Raw genomic sequence first — 16,363 nt, 5'->3', positions numbered from 1 at the left:
GCGCCCAGCATCCAGGCTGTGGAAGAGAGAGAGCTTGCCCTTTGTGGAAAGCATTCTTTCGTCTAGTTCTAGCAAGATACTGGAGCTTTCCTTCGGTAGCATTTCTGCTCTGGCAGTACGCTAAGTGCAAAAGAGGGATCTTTCGACCGTCTGTCTTTTCAGTCGAAAATGAGAATATGCTTTACCTAAAACCCATAATTTCATTCAATATCAGTCACAGGAAACTTAGTTGTATATTAATTGATTAAACCACCCTGTCCCTAGCATATGCTTAAAAGTGTTTGCTAAATACAGCAGGCTGGAAGATTGGAAGAGTCGTCTGTGGTCCTTCCCTTAAAGAAACTGCATTTGTGTGTTTGAGTTAGTCAGACACTTGAAAGGGCCAGAAGGATAAGTGTTGAAAAGAGCTTCTACTCAGCTCCAACTGATTGTTGCCTTGTGAAAATGAGGCCCAGTATTGCCAGATTTTTTAAGAAGCCAGAAACCAGATTTATTTGTGAAGTCTCCCCATTTTTAAATGTTTGTTAACTTATTCTGAAAATTTTAAAACATTAGGTTGTCTAAATAAAACACGCTTGGGCCATATAGTTTCTTATTGAAACTTTCTGCCCTGCCCAAGAATTCAAGCAACAAAGTATTTTACTGAAATAGATGTTGCATGATCTCTGAAGTGTATAAGTTTTATTACTGAAATATAGCTTTTCTCTTAACTGAAAAATCTAAAACATACATAAACAGGCTAAGAATAACCATTCTAAGAAAAATGCTATTAGTAAATAAATGTACTTTGAAGTATAGGAGATTTTTTATCTTTCATAAATCATTCCCAGTGGTTTCAGTTTGGCGTATAGCAGACTAGTGTCTGAGAAACTTTACCTGCCAAATTTCTTGGCTTTGGCACAGAAAGGGCTCCCCTTCCTTCAGGCCTCAATATCACCATTCCTTGGTAGTGGGAATTGATGTTTTTTCCTACAAATGGACTCAAGATTATCTCACTAAAAAGACATGTTTGATTGTTTTTTCAATTGCAGAATTACAAAGGGGCTGTAAGAAGTAAGGTGGGATTGTGTGAAACCTCTGTGTTTAGATTTCTGAGATTGAGAAATCTCGAAGCCTGAGGTCCAGATCCTCTTTTGGGTCCTTTCAGCCCTGGAAGCTGAGACCTTGCTGAAGTCTTAACAATGATTTACATACAGGTGGTTGGTTGGTGGTTTTTTTTCCCCAAAGCCAACTTTGATTCCATCAGTGTATTTCTAAGGAAAATGTAAACTGTTCATACATTCTGTTAACATCACAGTGAAAACAAGTACCCGTATGTGTGACAGGGCAGGCAGGGAGCTCCACCTGCTCTGGCCTTGACAAAAGCCCTTGGCCGCACTGGTGAACATGCTGGCTACTTCTGCACAGACACCTATGTCGTGCTGTCCCACTGGAGCACCGGTGGACCCCAAAGGCAGGGCAGGGGGAGGGGTTCTTTTTGAAATGTTTCCAGGAGCTCTGTCCAGCTGATTCTGTCTTCCAGCCTGGGACTGCTGCACAAAACTACAAGGACACTGATGAGACCATAGATCTGTTGCCCTTTTCTAGGGAAGACTTGGCTTGGAGTATGGCTGCCTGGATTCGAAAATGTGTCCTTGACTCCATGGAATAATTCTTATAGTTTTGCCTGGAAGAGACCAGAGAATCAGACATGTGAAGCTGCTCCAGGTTGTGATTTTTTCCCTTAGTCTGAGCTGTGGGAACCCACTAGCCAAGGAATATTTTTAAAGGCTGATCCCTATCTCTGTTTAAAGAAAGAGCTGGGCTTAAATTTAATAGGGATTACCTGTTATCATGCCCTCTGGAACCACTCTTGGTCCTTTGGGGCCCAGTGTGAAGGAATGATTTCAAGATCCATGGGCTAGAAGGCAGACCTGCACCTTCACACCAGCCCTGCAGCTTGCAGTGTGACCCTGTATAACTCAGTCATTGAGTCTGGGATTTCAATTCCTCTTTGGAAAATTAGGGAAGAAGCCTCCCTACACCAGGTGAGAGCTGGGTTCCCCCGGGACATGGGCCCAGCCTCTGGGCTGCCTACACTGCCTTTGCCAGCACCCTCTCACACTACTGCCTGGCACCTCTGCCTCCCCGGAGCTCATGGGGAACAAAGGCCAGACCAAGGCAAATCAAGCCTTACTTGGCAGTTTCCAAGAGTTTGACGGCCTCTTCGTTTCTGCCTTGCTCCATAAACAGCAGGGCCAGCTCCAGCAGGGCATTTGGAATCAAGTAGTGGTCATATTTAATCCTCTTTTCACTGTAGGACAGAAGAAAACACGGCTTACAGGCTCTGCTCTTGAGACATCCTTTGGGCACGTCCATCAGACTCCTGAGCGTCTCCCAAATGGGAGGATCCAACTCGTGGTCTCGTGGGGTTTTCTGACCTGAATTCCAACTTGGAAGGTTCCCACTATTTAGCCCTAGAAAGACTTAAGAACCACAGCAAAGCCTTCCAGTCCTCTGTACCTGGGGCCCCGAGTCCCTGACAACCTATGGTTCACGTCATGTCCTAGGCCCACCTCCACCTCAGTCCCCAACCCCACACCCCCCACCGCTGCCCTTTATTTCATCTGCAACCCTTTCCCTCTAGGACTTCACCTAATCAGGGAAGGACTGACCGCTGTCACCCAACCTCAGGTGTCTTTCCTGTGTCCAGGCATTAGCACATGCTCTACCTACTCCACTTAAAACTCCTCTTTCCTTGCTTTCTCTGCCTGATAAACTTGCCAACTGAAGTGGCGTTACTGGAAAGCCTTTCCTGGCGTCTAGCATTAAGTTTAGGTCCCTCCTCCTGGCACCTGCTGGCCTCTCTGCTTTCCTCTGGCACAGCCCTCACCATACCAGATTAAGTTACCTATAGCTGTCTGTCTAATATCTGTACTCCCCAAGGATAGAGATTCTCAGTTACAAACTCCAGGGGGCACCATTCACAGGAAACACTGCAGACAGGCTCCTGTCGCTGGGCATTCTGGTGGCCCTGGAGGACAAGGTCTGAATGATCTGGGCCTAGAAGGGTCCTGGCACAAAACAGAAGCTAGTACCTGTGAAGTGAGTAGGAGCAAGCCAGAGTCAGGCACTGTGCATGTGTGCATATGGAAAGAGAAACCCAGAAAATGCCACCCTGGAGCCCCGGGCCCAGCAGTAGGCCATCTGAAGCGACAGCAGCCACAGAGGCACTTACTTGGCAGAGATGCTCCTGAAATTCTCCTCAGCCTCCTGGACACGGCCCAGATATTTCAGACACAGGCCTTTCAGCAGCTTCACCAAGCACTCGTCATCCACTGAATACTCATTCTCTGAGAATAGGGGAGTGAAGGAAGACAGCTTTGTTCATTTTCTCAACGCTCATGGAGCCCCTACTCTGCTGGGCCCTGGGGACACAGAGATGGCTCACACATGGCCCCTGTCCGCAGGGAGCGCACATCTGGGGAGGAAAGACAGATACTGAGACGATGACAATGCAGTGAAATCAGGATTGACTGAAGGAAGCTCGGGGCCTGTGGAAGCCCAGCAGAGGCCCTGATGCTCCCTGGGGGACAAGGGACAGCTTCTTGGAGGTCACTGAAACTCAGCCTAGAAAGGCAGAGGACAGTTACCAGGGCAGAGAAGTGAGGAAGGACATTTTGGGTAGAGGGAACCTTCAGCTGTAAAGACCTGTGGTCAGACCCAGCCTGGCCAGTTCAAGGGCCTGGGGTAGTCACCTGGGCCCTTTTCCAGCATCTCTTCAGCCTTGATGATAATCTCAAGGATCCCATCTGTGAGTTCCGGCTGCTTCCCAATCACAGCGTAGCCATTCCAAATGTACATCATTTCCTAGGGGCAGGGGAGCAAATCAGTCCTAGGTTTCCTCCCCAGTGGGGCCTCAAGCTTCTCCATCTATAAAATGTGTAGCTCAGATGAGGATCACTAAAGGCCCTTCTAGCTCTAATCTTCCATGGTAAGTCTCAGCCCAGCTTTTGAAGCTGTAGGCTTGAGGGAGTGATGGGGATTCTTATCTCTTACTTACTATTGAGACCTCTCCTTACCCCTGTGAGAATTTAAGATGGACCCGTATTCTCACTCTTCTCATATAGTTTTCAATTACGTTTCTGTTCCTGGATCCCTAGGGCACTAGTCTGCACGCTCCCCATCTCTCTGTCCAAATTCCCCATCCTTTGAGAACAAGGTCATGCCCCCCACTCTAGGGAGTTGTCTTCCTTGCTCCAGCTAACAGCTTCCTGTCCCGGAGGAATCATAGTTGACGTAAGCTCTTCAGGGGCTTAAGACCAAGTTACCTTCTCTCCTACTTCACTAAGGCAGTGGGCCTGAGTTTTCATCTATGAAACATATGATTTCTTTCTTTGCCTTAACTGCCAGGAAGCTCAGAATACTAAATTTTCATTCTAGTTTAACTCTGTTAGCCGAGATTAGCATTTCCTAAACTATCAAACCAAGCAATGGACATGACAGTGATTTGTATACATAAAGTTCTAGAAAGACTTTTTATAGTTTTTTTATGTTCTAGGGAGGGACTTTAAGTTTTGACAAGTACTTATTAAATCATTACATGGTCTAAAAGAGTTCTGTGGCTAAATAACAGGGAAAAACTGCATCTTCAAGCTTCTTCTCAGAGACCTACCATGCAGATGAGCATATAAAGGCTCCAAGAAGGTCTACAGTATGTAAACTTTGTTCAGGCCAGTCTTTCCCAAATGTATTTAATCACAGAAATAATCTTACGCACACATAGTATCTTGCAGGTTACAGTTTTGGAAATTCTCCCCTAAATATCTGGTTAGCTGCTTTCCCTGCCCCTCCTTACAACATATGCCCCCATTTGATGACAGCTTTATTGTATATTTTGAATTGTAAAATAGTTCAAAATTTATTTAAAGATATTCAGGATATAAGCTCAAAATAAATTCTACATAAATACTAAACTTGTTAATTTCTGCAGTGTTTAATAAATTTTTATCAGCAGACTTTCATGCCTGCTCTATGCAATGGGCAAGGTAGATATTTACATTAAGGGAAAGGGGACCTTATATGCAAGGTCACACAATTAGTGAACAGCAGAGCCAGGTCTCTGAAGCAGCACCCTTCCTATCTTTCTGGCTGCCTTATTATTTGAATAACAAGGACTCTTAACAAACTAGAACTTGCTCTGATGCCTGCTCAGATCATGCATGGAATTAGCATCATAACTGTGATTCAGAATATGGGCTCTGGAACCAGACTGCCTGGGTTCAGATTCTAACTCATCAGCTATGGGACTTGGACAAGTTATTTCATCTTTCTACTTATATCTTATCTATATTTTAGCTTCCTACTTATCTATTAGGCCTTTTTATCCCCTTCTGTAAAATGGAGACACCACCAGAACCTAAGAGCGTTCTTGTGAAGATCAGATGAGGCAATAGGCAATGGGTGTAACCAGCATTGAACACAGCATGTGCCCAGTAGCAATGTCAGCAATTACTGTTATTTCAAAGTTGACTGTAACATGGGTCCCAGCCTCAGAAAAGCTCGGGGCAGTGATGGGGGAACAGTATAAACAATAATTAAAATCATGTGACAAGACAGAAACAGACAGGATGGCAACACAAACAGCTCAGAGATGCCTATCTAGGAGAGCTGCGCTCTCTGTTTTCAGGCATCTGCAGCCTGCTCACCTGTCTGCCCAACCCCATCCCTAGTAGACCAGTGCTTTCTCAGAGGTTGAGGTAGGCTCAAACTCATGTGTCCCTCACCCAGGGCCAGGTGATTTGTAAAATCATCTCCAGGCTCTGGGGTCATGAAGGTCTCTGTCCTGCATCCACACCCTCCAGGGTCACTGGCTATATCCCTGACCCTCAGCTAATCCCCACAATCCCAAATGAGTTCAGGACCAGACAAGACCCTCCTACCCACCAGAGCAGGGACGGGTAATGAGATAGGTTTAGGGGAGAGGTAGCGTCTGGACTTCCGGATGGCAAACTTCTCTGTGGGTAGAGATTTCCCAGCAATCTTGAGTTTCAGGCCTGGCACAGCTCTGTGGAAGAGATGAGGGTGGAGAGAGGGCAAGAAAATGCTAGAACTGAGAGTCCCCAACCTGCCCAGCCTCTGCTTGACCCCTCTCTGGGCCTCATCATCTATATGATGAGAGTGTTGGATTCATAGCCTGCGGCTACAGCCTAATTTCATAGGCCCTATCGCAAGATCTGACCACTTCCTATGGCTAGGCAGGCTCCTCTGCACCAGTAGCTAGAGGTGAGAATGTACATCACCACCACCACCGCCCCTCAGGCCTGCTATGCCTTCCAGTTGTCCCTCTCTACTCCCAGCCCCCATTTCCTGAGGCCCAGCAGAAGTCTGACCCTAGTTTCACAGAGGAGATTAAAACTCATAAAGGGAAGGACCTGCCCAAGACCACACAGCACAAACCTTCCATTAAGTCTGGCCATGTGAGTTGTAGCCCCTTCAGCTGTTTCCAAGGGTAGAGTAAAATGTGGTATGCAGCTGAGCAAGACTACATCTGGGGCCCCATCCTCCCAGCTCTGCCTTGCCCTGAATTTCTGCCACGATCATGGGGGTATGGCTGTGACCTGAGCCGTCCAGGCCCAGGAAACAGCTAGAGCTAGTTGTGAGGTCCCCAACAAACACCTCTGCCACGTATTCACTGTGGAACCTCTCTGGGCCTGCTTTCTCATCCCTGAAATGGAGACAATGATATGGAAAGGAAAAGTTGTTATCCCCAAACATGCGTCTTTGGCATAAGGGTTATTTTGGGCTGATTATTTTTAAGAAAACAGCAAACACACAAAATGCTCTGAAAATCTAGTAGAATTTAACCTTCTTGTAAGAGACATTTACAAGGAAAATGTCCATTTGTAAGGATGTCTTTCTCTGGACCAGGAAGAGGAGGAAAACTAAATCTCCAGAAACTTATCAATGAAGAAGGTGGAGACTAAAATCTGTATAACAACCATATACCCTCTCTTTTACCTGAAAACCTCCCACAACTGGCTCCCCATCCAACTACATCTTCTTTTTTGCTTTAGCTGGAGATGACATTTAAGGTAACAGCTTGGGCCATTTCAGAGAGTCAACTCAGTTTTCCTGGGTCCCTCCCATACAGAAGTTATTAAATTTTTGTTTGCTTTTCCATTAATCTTATTATGAGGGTCTCAGCCAAGAATCTAGAAGGATGGAGGAAAAATACCTCTTATTTCCCCACAGATTCTTACCGTCACAGATCTTCTAGAAGAGTTACAAAGATAAAGAAACTAAGTCACTCAGTAAATGACAGCACCCTGTGACGGCGACAGCCCAGGAAGCAATGGTTATGCTCATTTCCATATCTGCAAGATGGGGCCAACCCTCACCATGACTGGGGGAAAGCCCGAGGCTCCCGCCTCAGGCCTGCCATGGCTGAGTCCTGCTCCAGGCCCTTCGCAGAAGGCAAACACAGCAGTGCAGGTAAGAATAAAAAGAGCCACCATGTACTGGCTCCAGGCCCTACCGCAGACTCTTTAAATCTATTCTCTATTTGATTTGCAAAACAACCCTGCAAAACCGAGTTTGTTATTCCCATTTTACAGATGCTGAAACGGTCCCAGATGATACAGATAACAAATGGCAGAGGCCAGATTTAATCCTGCTTACGTGATTCCAACTCTGCTTTTCTGAGTGTTTCAGGTTAACTCGGCAGAAGGAACCTCTCTGGACCTGTGTCCACATCTGTGCTACACTCTGGATGAGAGAGGCACAGTGGGAACGACGTTGACAAAACCACTTTTGTTGAAGAAAACCTCTGAACAGATTCAAAGGGCTCTAACAGCAGCCGCAAGAGGAGGTGGGGGTGGGGGGAGGATCGGGGAGGGCTGGGGGTTCCGGGCCCTGGGGATGACAACCCCCCATCTCCCTCTGCTCAGGGTGGCTGTGGGCAGAGCCTGGCTGAGACCTACAATGCAATGCAATGGCCGCACCCACCTAAACAACTCCACTTCGTCATCTCCGAACGGTTTGTAGTCCTCCTTCCCAAACATGCTGAGGTAGGCGGCCTTCATGTAGATATAGGTGGCCTGTGTGAGGCAGAGCAGCAGTCAGGTGTAAGCAACCTGCCCTCCAAATCACAGTCCTGAACTGGCACCAACACCTCGCTGGAACCTCACTATTATCCCCAACCCCCAGGGGAGAAACTGGGTCAGGAAGCTGAAGCAACTTGAGGACGTGACCTAGGAGTTAAATCCGTGATGGGCCATGTCTAAGCACCTGACCTCTCCACTTTGAAGCCACTGGGCAGACGCAAGCAACTACTGGTGTGCCGGGCAGAGCTGAGGACAGGATGGAGATACAAAGACGGGGCGGCAGGGGCTTCAGGGAAGATGCAAAGGGAAGCAGCCACTTCACACTGGGCCCTTGAAGGCCAACAGGAAGATTCACGGAAACAGAAAAAGGACCTTCCAGGCAAAAGGAACATCCTGATCAAAGGGAGGGCAGAGACTTTTGTAAGTGGGGTACAAATGGGTGGGTAGCATAGAGCATGGAATACACGAGAAGCGTAAGGCCAGGAGGGGCAGGGACCCAGGTTGTGGCTCATGTTAGGGTCCCTTGGTGAGACTGCTTGCTGTACCAGGCACTTTACATATATCCCAAAGACAAAGCCAGAAAGGAATCTGTACCCTACCTCTGCTTCCTGAGGCCGCAGGGCTGCTAGGGGCAGAGCTGGGAGGGACCCCAGGTGTGTGTGGCTTCAAGGGATCCACTGACAAGAAAGGGGTGATTTGCAGAGCCTCAACCTCACCCCCATCTCAGAGATGTATCCCTGAAAGCCGCTCCCCTTTGCCTGAAGTTCAATGCCAGAGGAGCCTGGCTCTGTGCTGCCCTCCAGTGGTCGAATCTTGAACCACAGCTCAGCCCCCTGGGGCTGCTACCCAGCAAAGTATAGCCGATAGAGGAGGGAAGAGAACCGGACATCCTGGAGTCGAGTCCTAGGAGAAGGTGGAAAGCAACCTCCACCTGGGAGCCCCACCCATGCTGAAACCCAGGGCTGCTCCCAGTTCCAGTTTGCCCTCGGCACCTCAGCCTGCCTTTCACAACGTGAGGAAAACCTGGGCTTTGCCGGGTGTGCTAAGAAGATGCTCCCCTCAGTGAAATCTGTTCCCCATCCCCGCTTTAACCTCTTGGTGTCACCTGTGCCTTCTCCCTCCGCCTGGCCCCAGTACTGAGCCACCAAGCCCTCAGCACTTTACTTCCCACAGAGCTCTTGAATCCCACTGGCCTGGCCCTATCACGCCACACCGTCTCCCCGCTCCAGGCCTTGCCCTAGTCCATGTGGTCTCCTCACTGATGTCCTGCTCCCACTCCTGCCCCCCACCAGCCATTCTCCACACCACTGCCGTGCAGACATTTTAGAATGAGGTCACAGCAGTCCCTCTTTGACTCATGATACCCCATCACACTTAGGGAGAAGGCCCACATTCCCTGTCATGGCCTGCGAGGCCCGATGCAGCCTCCCTCAATTTCCCCTCCAGCTTCGCCACTGGTGCCCCCTCGCTCTAGCCACAATGGCTTCTGGGCTGTTTCCAGAATATACCAACTCATGACTTCAGCTTCCTTCTACACCTGTCCTAACATCTACCAGGCCTGGAACATTCTTCACAGAGATGTCAGCCTGGCTTGCTCCTTCACTCCATTCTGGTGTCTTCTCAGGCAGGCCCCTCCTGACCACACTGTTCACATCCTGCACCCTCACCTTGCCCAGTTTTTCTTCATTGCACTTAAGCAGAACCTGACGTTATCTCACACTGCACATCATCTATGTTTCTTGTCTCTCTCCCCACTAGAACATGAGCCTCGAGGTCTTTCCTTTGTTCAGTTGTAGATGACCTGCCCTAGAATAGGACTGGCATGTGAGCGTGCCCAGCGACTGCAGGACAGATGTCTAAAAGCACAAATACAAGCCACAAGCAACAAGGGCTCCCCCACTGTCAGGCTAAAGCCCAAACAGCCACTCAGGGCCCTGGAGACCGGCTTCTCTGGCTCCTCCTCTGGGCCACTCTTCCCCATCACTCCCTAAACTCACCTCAGGCCCCTGCTTGTGCTGTCCCTCTGCCTGGGACCCCACTGTCCCTTCATTGCCAGGCTCATCTGTGGGCTTCCTGTCAGAGCTTCTTCCCCAACCCTGCCCCCAACCTGGACTGAGTCAACAGGAATTAGGATGGATGCAGTGACCTAGCATGGTGAGAGCCACGGGCACCCAAGTTACTAAGGGATGTTATGGGGCCATGCTGATGGAGCCACAGCCACCCTGCCTGAGGGGGAGTCCTGTCTCCCAGAGTTACCTGTTTGCCTATTGATTCCACGTATTTATTCTGCTGGATTATTCTACTAGCTTCTGTGCAGGCAGACAGTCCTTGTCCCCAAGAAGCTTCTAGTGTGTGGCTTAGAGGGGGAAGATCCCTCCACAGCCCCCCTGCACTTCCATCCACAAGCCCTTCACCTAGTTAAACAGGGCCTCCTGGCAGCCCCCTGGCTCCCCAGCCTGTGCCCTGCAGTTCTCCTGGCCTGGCGTGTACTTCTGCCACCCTAACTCCTTGTCCTTCGAGACTCTCAGTTCAGACATCTTTTCCAGAAGCCTTCCTTGTCCTCTTGGCTGGGCTGGTCAGGGCTGCCTCTGAGCCCCCCTCGACCCCCCCCCCCCCATTCAGCACTGAGCACACAGTTGTCACCGCCTGGTTTCTGGCTGCAAGCACTAGGGGCGAGGCCCACAGGGCAAGCTGGCCTCGCACGGGCAGACTGAGCAGAGGCCCACAGGGGTGAGCCAGCCTAGCACGGGCAGACTGAGCAGAGGCCCACAGGGTGAGCCGGCCTAGCACGGGCAGACTGGGCAGAGGCCCACAGGGTGAGCCGGCCTAGCACGGGCAGACTGGGCAGAGGCCCACAGGGTGAGCCGGCCTAGCACGGGCAGACTGGGCAGAGGCCCACAGGGCGAGCCGGCCTAGCACGGGCAGACTGAGCAGAGGCCCACAGGGTGAGCCAGACTAGCACGGGCAGACTGAGCAGAGGCCCACAGGGTGAGCCAGACTAGCACGGGCAGACTGAGCAGAGGGGCTGGCACGCAGGGCAGTGGCCACGGGCCAACTCCCTAGAGCTAGAAGCTGGTGGACTTCAGTAGCCAAGCGCTGGAAATTAGGGATGAATGAGGCCCGAGAACTCGAGGTGCTACAACCTCTACCTACTTTCACAGGAAACCCTTTTGAGAAAAGCATTGCAGAGAGAGGGGGGCTGACCACCCCAAAGCCACAGAGCTGAAGGTTGAGCCAACTCACAGCCAGACTTGCTGACACGTGGAGGCCTGGCCCTCCCTCTGTTCCTCACAGAAGCTGTGTGGCCACCTCAGGTCTCTTCTTCCCTGGTAGAAGGCCCAGCTGCCTGCCCCACTTCACAAGAAGGCTTCTGCTGCTGCTAAGAAGGCTTCTAGATCACTTTAATTTAAAAAGGTTCCCGGTGGCTTTGTTGGGAGGGGGAGGGATGAGGGATGAATGCTGGCCCACAGGCGCTGGGCCTGAGGAAGTGCCTTCAACAGCAAGGTGGCCTTGGGGCAAGCTGGGCCTACTCAGGGGAACTGAGGAGCAAGGGAAAAGCAGAGGCCTTGGAGCCACACAAAACTGCCTTCAGACCCTGTGTGTGTCACCAACTGCTGTGTGGCCCAGGGAAGTCTCTCACCCTCTCTTAGCCTCAGTGTCTCTCATGTGCCTGATGGAGATAATATCTACCTCGCTGGGTGTAATGTGGAGGAAAGGACAAGCGCTGGGCACACAGTCAGAGCTCAGTGAAAGCCCACTCCTCCTCCCAGCCCTGCCTGCCCTGAGCCAGTGAAAGTGAAAGTCACTCTGTTGTGCCCGACTCTGTGACTCAATGGACTGTAGTTCACAAAGCTCCTCTGTCCGTGGAATTCTCCAGGCAAGAATACTGGAGTGAGTTGGCATTCCCTTCTCTAGGGGATCTTCCCAACCCAGGAATCAAATCCAGGTCTCCTGCACCTCCTGCACCTCCAGGCAGATTCTTTACCGTCTGAGCCACCAGGGAAGCCAGCCCTGAGCCAGAGAGTCCCTTTCAGCCTGGGCCCTAGGCAGGGTGACTGAGTAGGGACTTCCATGCAGAGGTGGGGGAAAGATGAGAAAATCAGGGTCACTGAGAAATACGTGTTATGGATTTCACAATAGCGGATGCTCTCTGATGATCTAAATGATTCTAAGACTTTTAGTTCAGAATTCTGTGCTATCGTTACTCTATGATGATAATGGTTCATACTTATTTCACCACTTACCATGATAATACTTTGACCACTTGATATGAAAACTAACCCACTGGAAAAGACCCTGATGCTGGGAAAGATTGAAGGCAGGAGACAGGGATGACAGAGGATGAGATGGTTGGATGGCATCACCAACTAGATGGACATGAGTTTGAGCAAGCTACCAGGAGTTGGTAGTGATGAACAGGGAAGCCTGGCGTGCTGCAATCCATGGGGTTGCAAAGAGTCAGACACAATTGAGCGACTGAACTGAACTGAACCATGATAAACATTTATGCTGAGCATCTGTTTTGTTTCGCCTCCATGGCATCTCCTTAATGCTCATTCCCAACAACACTTTTTCTGGGGCATCAACTCATTTTTCTTTGGGGGAATCACCCCTCTTCTACTTCTAATCCATGAGGGGTCTTCCTACCCCTGTTTCCAGGCACTGGCCTGTGATCTATGCAGACCAATGAGGCCCTGTCATGGGACTTTGGTTGAAACCAAATGGGAGAGATGATATAGGAGCAGGCAGCCCATAGCGACCCTGCTGGCACATCGAGAGAAACTGTCTGTACAATGAAGAAGTCACAGAGAAGAGCATAGTCCCAGCCAGAAAAAATAAGCCCAAATGACTTAGAATTCCTGGAGTCAGCCCAACCTGAAATCAGATGTTTCTGGAATTTTCAGTTATATGAACCAATAAGCCTTTGTGTTTACACCTGCATAGTCAGGTAACATGTCCACTAGAATAAAATTGAAAACATCCAGTGTCCCAGTTGCAGCAGGCACATTTCAAGAGCTTGGCGTGCACATGTGACTGGGGGCTCCCACACTGGACAGCACAGAACATTTTCACTGTAACAGAAAGTTCTGTTGGGCAACACTCACGCAGACCATGTGAGTGACACTTCTGTCCCTTGTGGCTAAAAATCTCGACACCTTGTAGTTCTAAAGGTCACCTGTTTCCCCTGGTCTTTAGTTCCTTCCAACCCTGAGGTCTAGTAGAATTTGTGGTCTTACTTAAATTATAGCTGAGATGTCTGTGTTCAGTTAGGGGTCTGGGGGCTCATGGCCAATGGCTGGTCTTCTGGTCTCCCTGTTCCCCCAACACGTGGTGTCAGCCCACCTTGGACCAGGAGTTCTCCTTGCTGAGCAGGTCTGCGTAGAAGTAGGCCATCTTCCACTGGGCCTTGTAGGTGAAGCACCACATCAGCTCCCAGTAGCACATGTGGTGGAACTGCTTCCAGTGCTGCTGGGCCTCACAGCACTCCTCGAACCGCCGGATGGCCTGTGGGTACCCACCACTGAGCCTCTGCCAGTATCCCCCAGCCCCAGCCGTCTGCCCCAATGCCCCGCCACACCCTCCATCCCTGCCCAACTCCACAGCAGCCCCAGCCCCATGCCAGCCTCAGGAGCGGGGTGAGCAGCAGCATTAGGGAGATAGCAGGTGTGGCCTCCAGTCCCGGTTCTATTCCTCAAAGTCTTACATGACCTTGGGCCCAGTTACCAACCCTCCTAGGGACTCTAGTCTTTTGGCACAAAGGGAAAGGGTGCGGGACAGAGCTATAACAGAGGCATAATAGGCAGTGGGAAATGTTAAAGTGATATAATGATGTCTCTGCCTCAGAGCAAACTCCAAAGGTTCCGGCAACTTCCACAAAGTGACCTGGACCCAGGGAGTCTGTCCTTCGGCCTGAGGAACCACAGCCAGGACCAGCAGGAAGCACCAGAACTCCAAGAGTCACGGAGTCTGTCCTGGGCCTTTAGTGCTGGGGATTCTGCCAGGGTGGTAAGCCTCCCCTCTCTCACCCTTTCCACGGCTCCCTCCCACCTCGGAGCCCAGATCCTTAGTCAGGCCATCCAGGCGCCTGCTTCGCCCCTGGCAGCAGGCTCCAGCCTGTCACCCTGCCCTGGACAGTGGACCCTCTCGCCTCTCTGCCTTACTCAAGGGCGCTGTATCACCCTCCTTCTCCCTGCCGATCCCACTCACCAGCACTGCCGCCTCCTCCCTCGCCCTCCCAGACTCTCGCATCATTGGCAGTGCCTCTCCTGGGCCTGCTCCCTTCGTGGGTCTTCTCTCAGGCCCTCCTCCCGGTCCGCCTGTCCCCTGTCTGTGTGTCTGCTGTCCTGGGAGACCTGAGGGGCCTCCAGCGCTGGCTCAGACTCCTGTTACTTACCGCATCAACATTGCCTTTAATGACTTCAATCCGCCCCGCAAAGAACAGGAAGATGGCGCCCTACAACGATACGCATCTGGGTTTGTGGGGGTCCACAGGGCACATGTGGGCTGCAGGTGTCTGCCAGAAGGTGAGGCTCACCTTAGGGTATCGCTTCAGGTAGGGTCTCAAGAGCTTCTCTGCCTCCTCGATGTTGACGTTCCCGGTGCCTGAAGGGGGTGGGGGGGCAACAGGACTCGTCACCATCCTCCCTGGTGGTCCTCCCAGCAACCTGCCAGGGGCTTCTCAGGGCCTCCATTTCTGCTCTGTGAAATGCGGATAACTCTTCTGTCTCCAGGGTGATGTGGAGACTGAATAAGATGCTAGGGCCAACAGCATCCTCATGCCCTCTACAAGGTGGGCAGGACCCATCCCCATTTCACAGATGAGAACGTCGAGTCTGGAACCCAGTCACACTGTAAAGAAGTGAGTGTCCAGGCCCCTGGACAGTTGCAGTTCTACTGTTTCTGGTTTCAGGGCCCCCTCCCCAGTCCTGGGGGCCCAGCAGCCCCTTGCCCTCTCACCCCTGCCCTTAGAGGCAGTCAAAGCCCAGAGGCCCCGGCGCTCACTGGGGGGGCGCTCCTACCAAGCACGAAGGTGAGGAAGGTGTGGTAGCAGAGCAGCAGCATGACGCAGAGCACGGCGCGGAAGCTGTGCCCCGACGCCCCCTCCTCCAGCTGCAGCAGCCCGTAGTCCTGGGGGAAAGATGGGGACAGCTGAGGCAGCCAGGCCTGAGCGCCCCCTGCTCCAGCCCGGGACCTGGGGCAGGGGAGGAGCAGGGAGGTCCCTGGACAGCTGTGAGGGCGCCACTGCTGCGGAAGGGGCCTGACAGCGCTGGGCTCCGAGCCTGGAGCCCTGGAGGCCGCGCAACCAGGAACGAGAGGCCGTCCCTCTCAGCGCCTCAGCCATCTTGCTGGGGGCAGAGGACCCCACTGCCACAGCCAGGGCAAAGGCGAGGGCGTCCCCTACCTCCCAAATAGCCCCTTCCCCATTCCTCCCTATAGTCGCCTGGTCAGTCCCCATGGTGGGCGCCAAGGCCCTGAGCAGCCCCAAGTCTGGTCGGGGAGTAGAAATGACAAGGAGGCAGATAATCCTAACCACAGGCTCAGGGCACAGACAGGGCCGTAGAAACTGCAGGCTGGGAAGGCTGCCAGGAGGAGAAGGTTCTAGAGCCTGCCTGGGGAGGAGCAAGAAGCCAGACTACGCTTGTATCACCACCGGCAGTTTCTGCCCCACTGCCTATCCTAGAGTGTGTTCCTGATCTTTCTAACAGACACATCTGACTTGCCTCACCCCTGCTGCAAACCCTCCACAGCCCCCTTGACTTTGGGATAAAGATGAAGCCGGAGCTGGTGGGTGCAGGAGGTCCCTCTTGCTCCGGCCTTGCCACCCTCTCTTCCTGGCCAGGCCACCCTGTCCCACCTCTCAGACTTTCTCATGTTCTTCCATCATCATCCTGAGATCCTACTCAGGACCCAAGGGCCTTCTTCTTAAAAAAAAAACTGAGGACTTTCAGAGCCTCTAACGAGTGTTTCCCTGGGCCCAGGCCACAGACCACAGATGGCAGCCAAGCCTGTACGTGTCCTGAGACAGGCAAGAAGAAGCACAGGGTCCCAGGTGAGGAGCGGCCCTTCCCAGTACTCGTCTGTCCTCAGGCTACAGGAGAAAGCCTCAGTGTGGTGCTGGAGTGTGCAGCATCACCCTGCTCTAAGCTGTCTTTCACACAAAGAGAAACAGGCTACACAATCTGGTGGACCAAGGAAGACTGCTTGGTCCTGTAGTATTTATTGTTATGATCATGCTCTTACCACGCCACATAATATGGGTTCTTTGTGTAGTAATGTTT

The 16,363-nt window shown here is 51.5% G+C and overlaps 1 protein-coding gene across 4 annotated transcripts in view; it reads right to left on the bottom strand.

Annotated features, from left to right (window-relative positions):
* Positions 1-465: 465 nt before the first annotated feature.
* Positions 466-16,363, bottom strand: part of TTC39A (tetratricopeptide repeat domain 39A) — a 50,369-nt gene continuing 34,471 nt past the window's right edge. For all 4 annotated transcript variants that reach the window (XM_025288770.3, XM_025288773.3, XM_025288771.3 and 1 more), the window contains 10 exons: positions 15,104-15,212; positions 14,620-14,687; positions 14,479-14,538; positions 13,428-13,589; positions 7,987-8,078; positions 5,926-6,046; positions 3,738-3,849; positions 3,218-3,332; positions 2,177-2,293; positions 466-1,666 (listed from right to left, as the gene is read on the bottom strand). In XM_025288770.3, coding sequence (XP_025144555.1) covers positions 1,543-1,666; positions 2,177-2,293; positions 3,218-3,332; positions 3,738-3,849; positions 5,926-6,046; positions 7,987-8,078; positions 13,428-13,589; positions 14,479-14,538; positions 14,620-14,687; positions 15,104-15,212 — 1,080 coding nt within the window. In that variant the 3' untranslated portion in view covers positions 466-1,542. The remainder of the gene's footprint in view (positions 1,667-2,176; positions 2,294-3,217; positions 3,333-3,737; positions 3,850-5,925; positions 6,047-7,986; positions 8,079-13,427; positions 13,590-14,478; positions 14,539-14,619; positions 14,688-15,103; positions 15,213-16,363) is intronic.

Source organism: Bubalus bubalis, chromosome 6 (genome assembly GCF_019923935.1).
Source record: "Bubalus bubalis isolate 160015118507 breed Murrah chromosome 6, NDDB_SH_1, whole genome shotgun sequence".
Lineage (NCBI taxonomy): Eukaryota > Metazoa > Chordata > Mammalia > Artiodactyla > Bovidae > Bubalus > Bubalus bubalis.
This window is presented reverse-complemented; position numbering and strand designations above follow the sequence as displayed.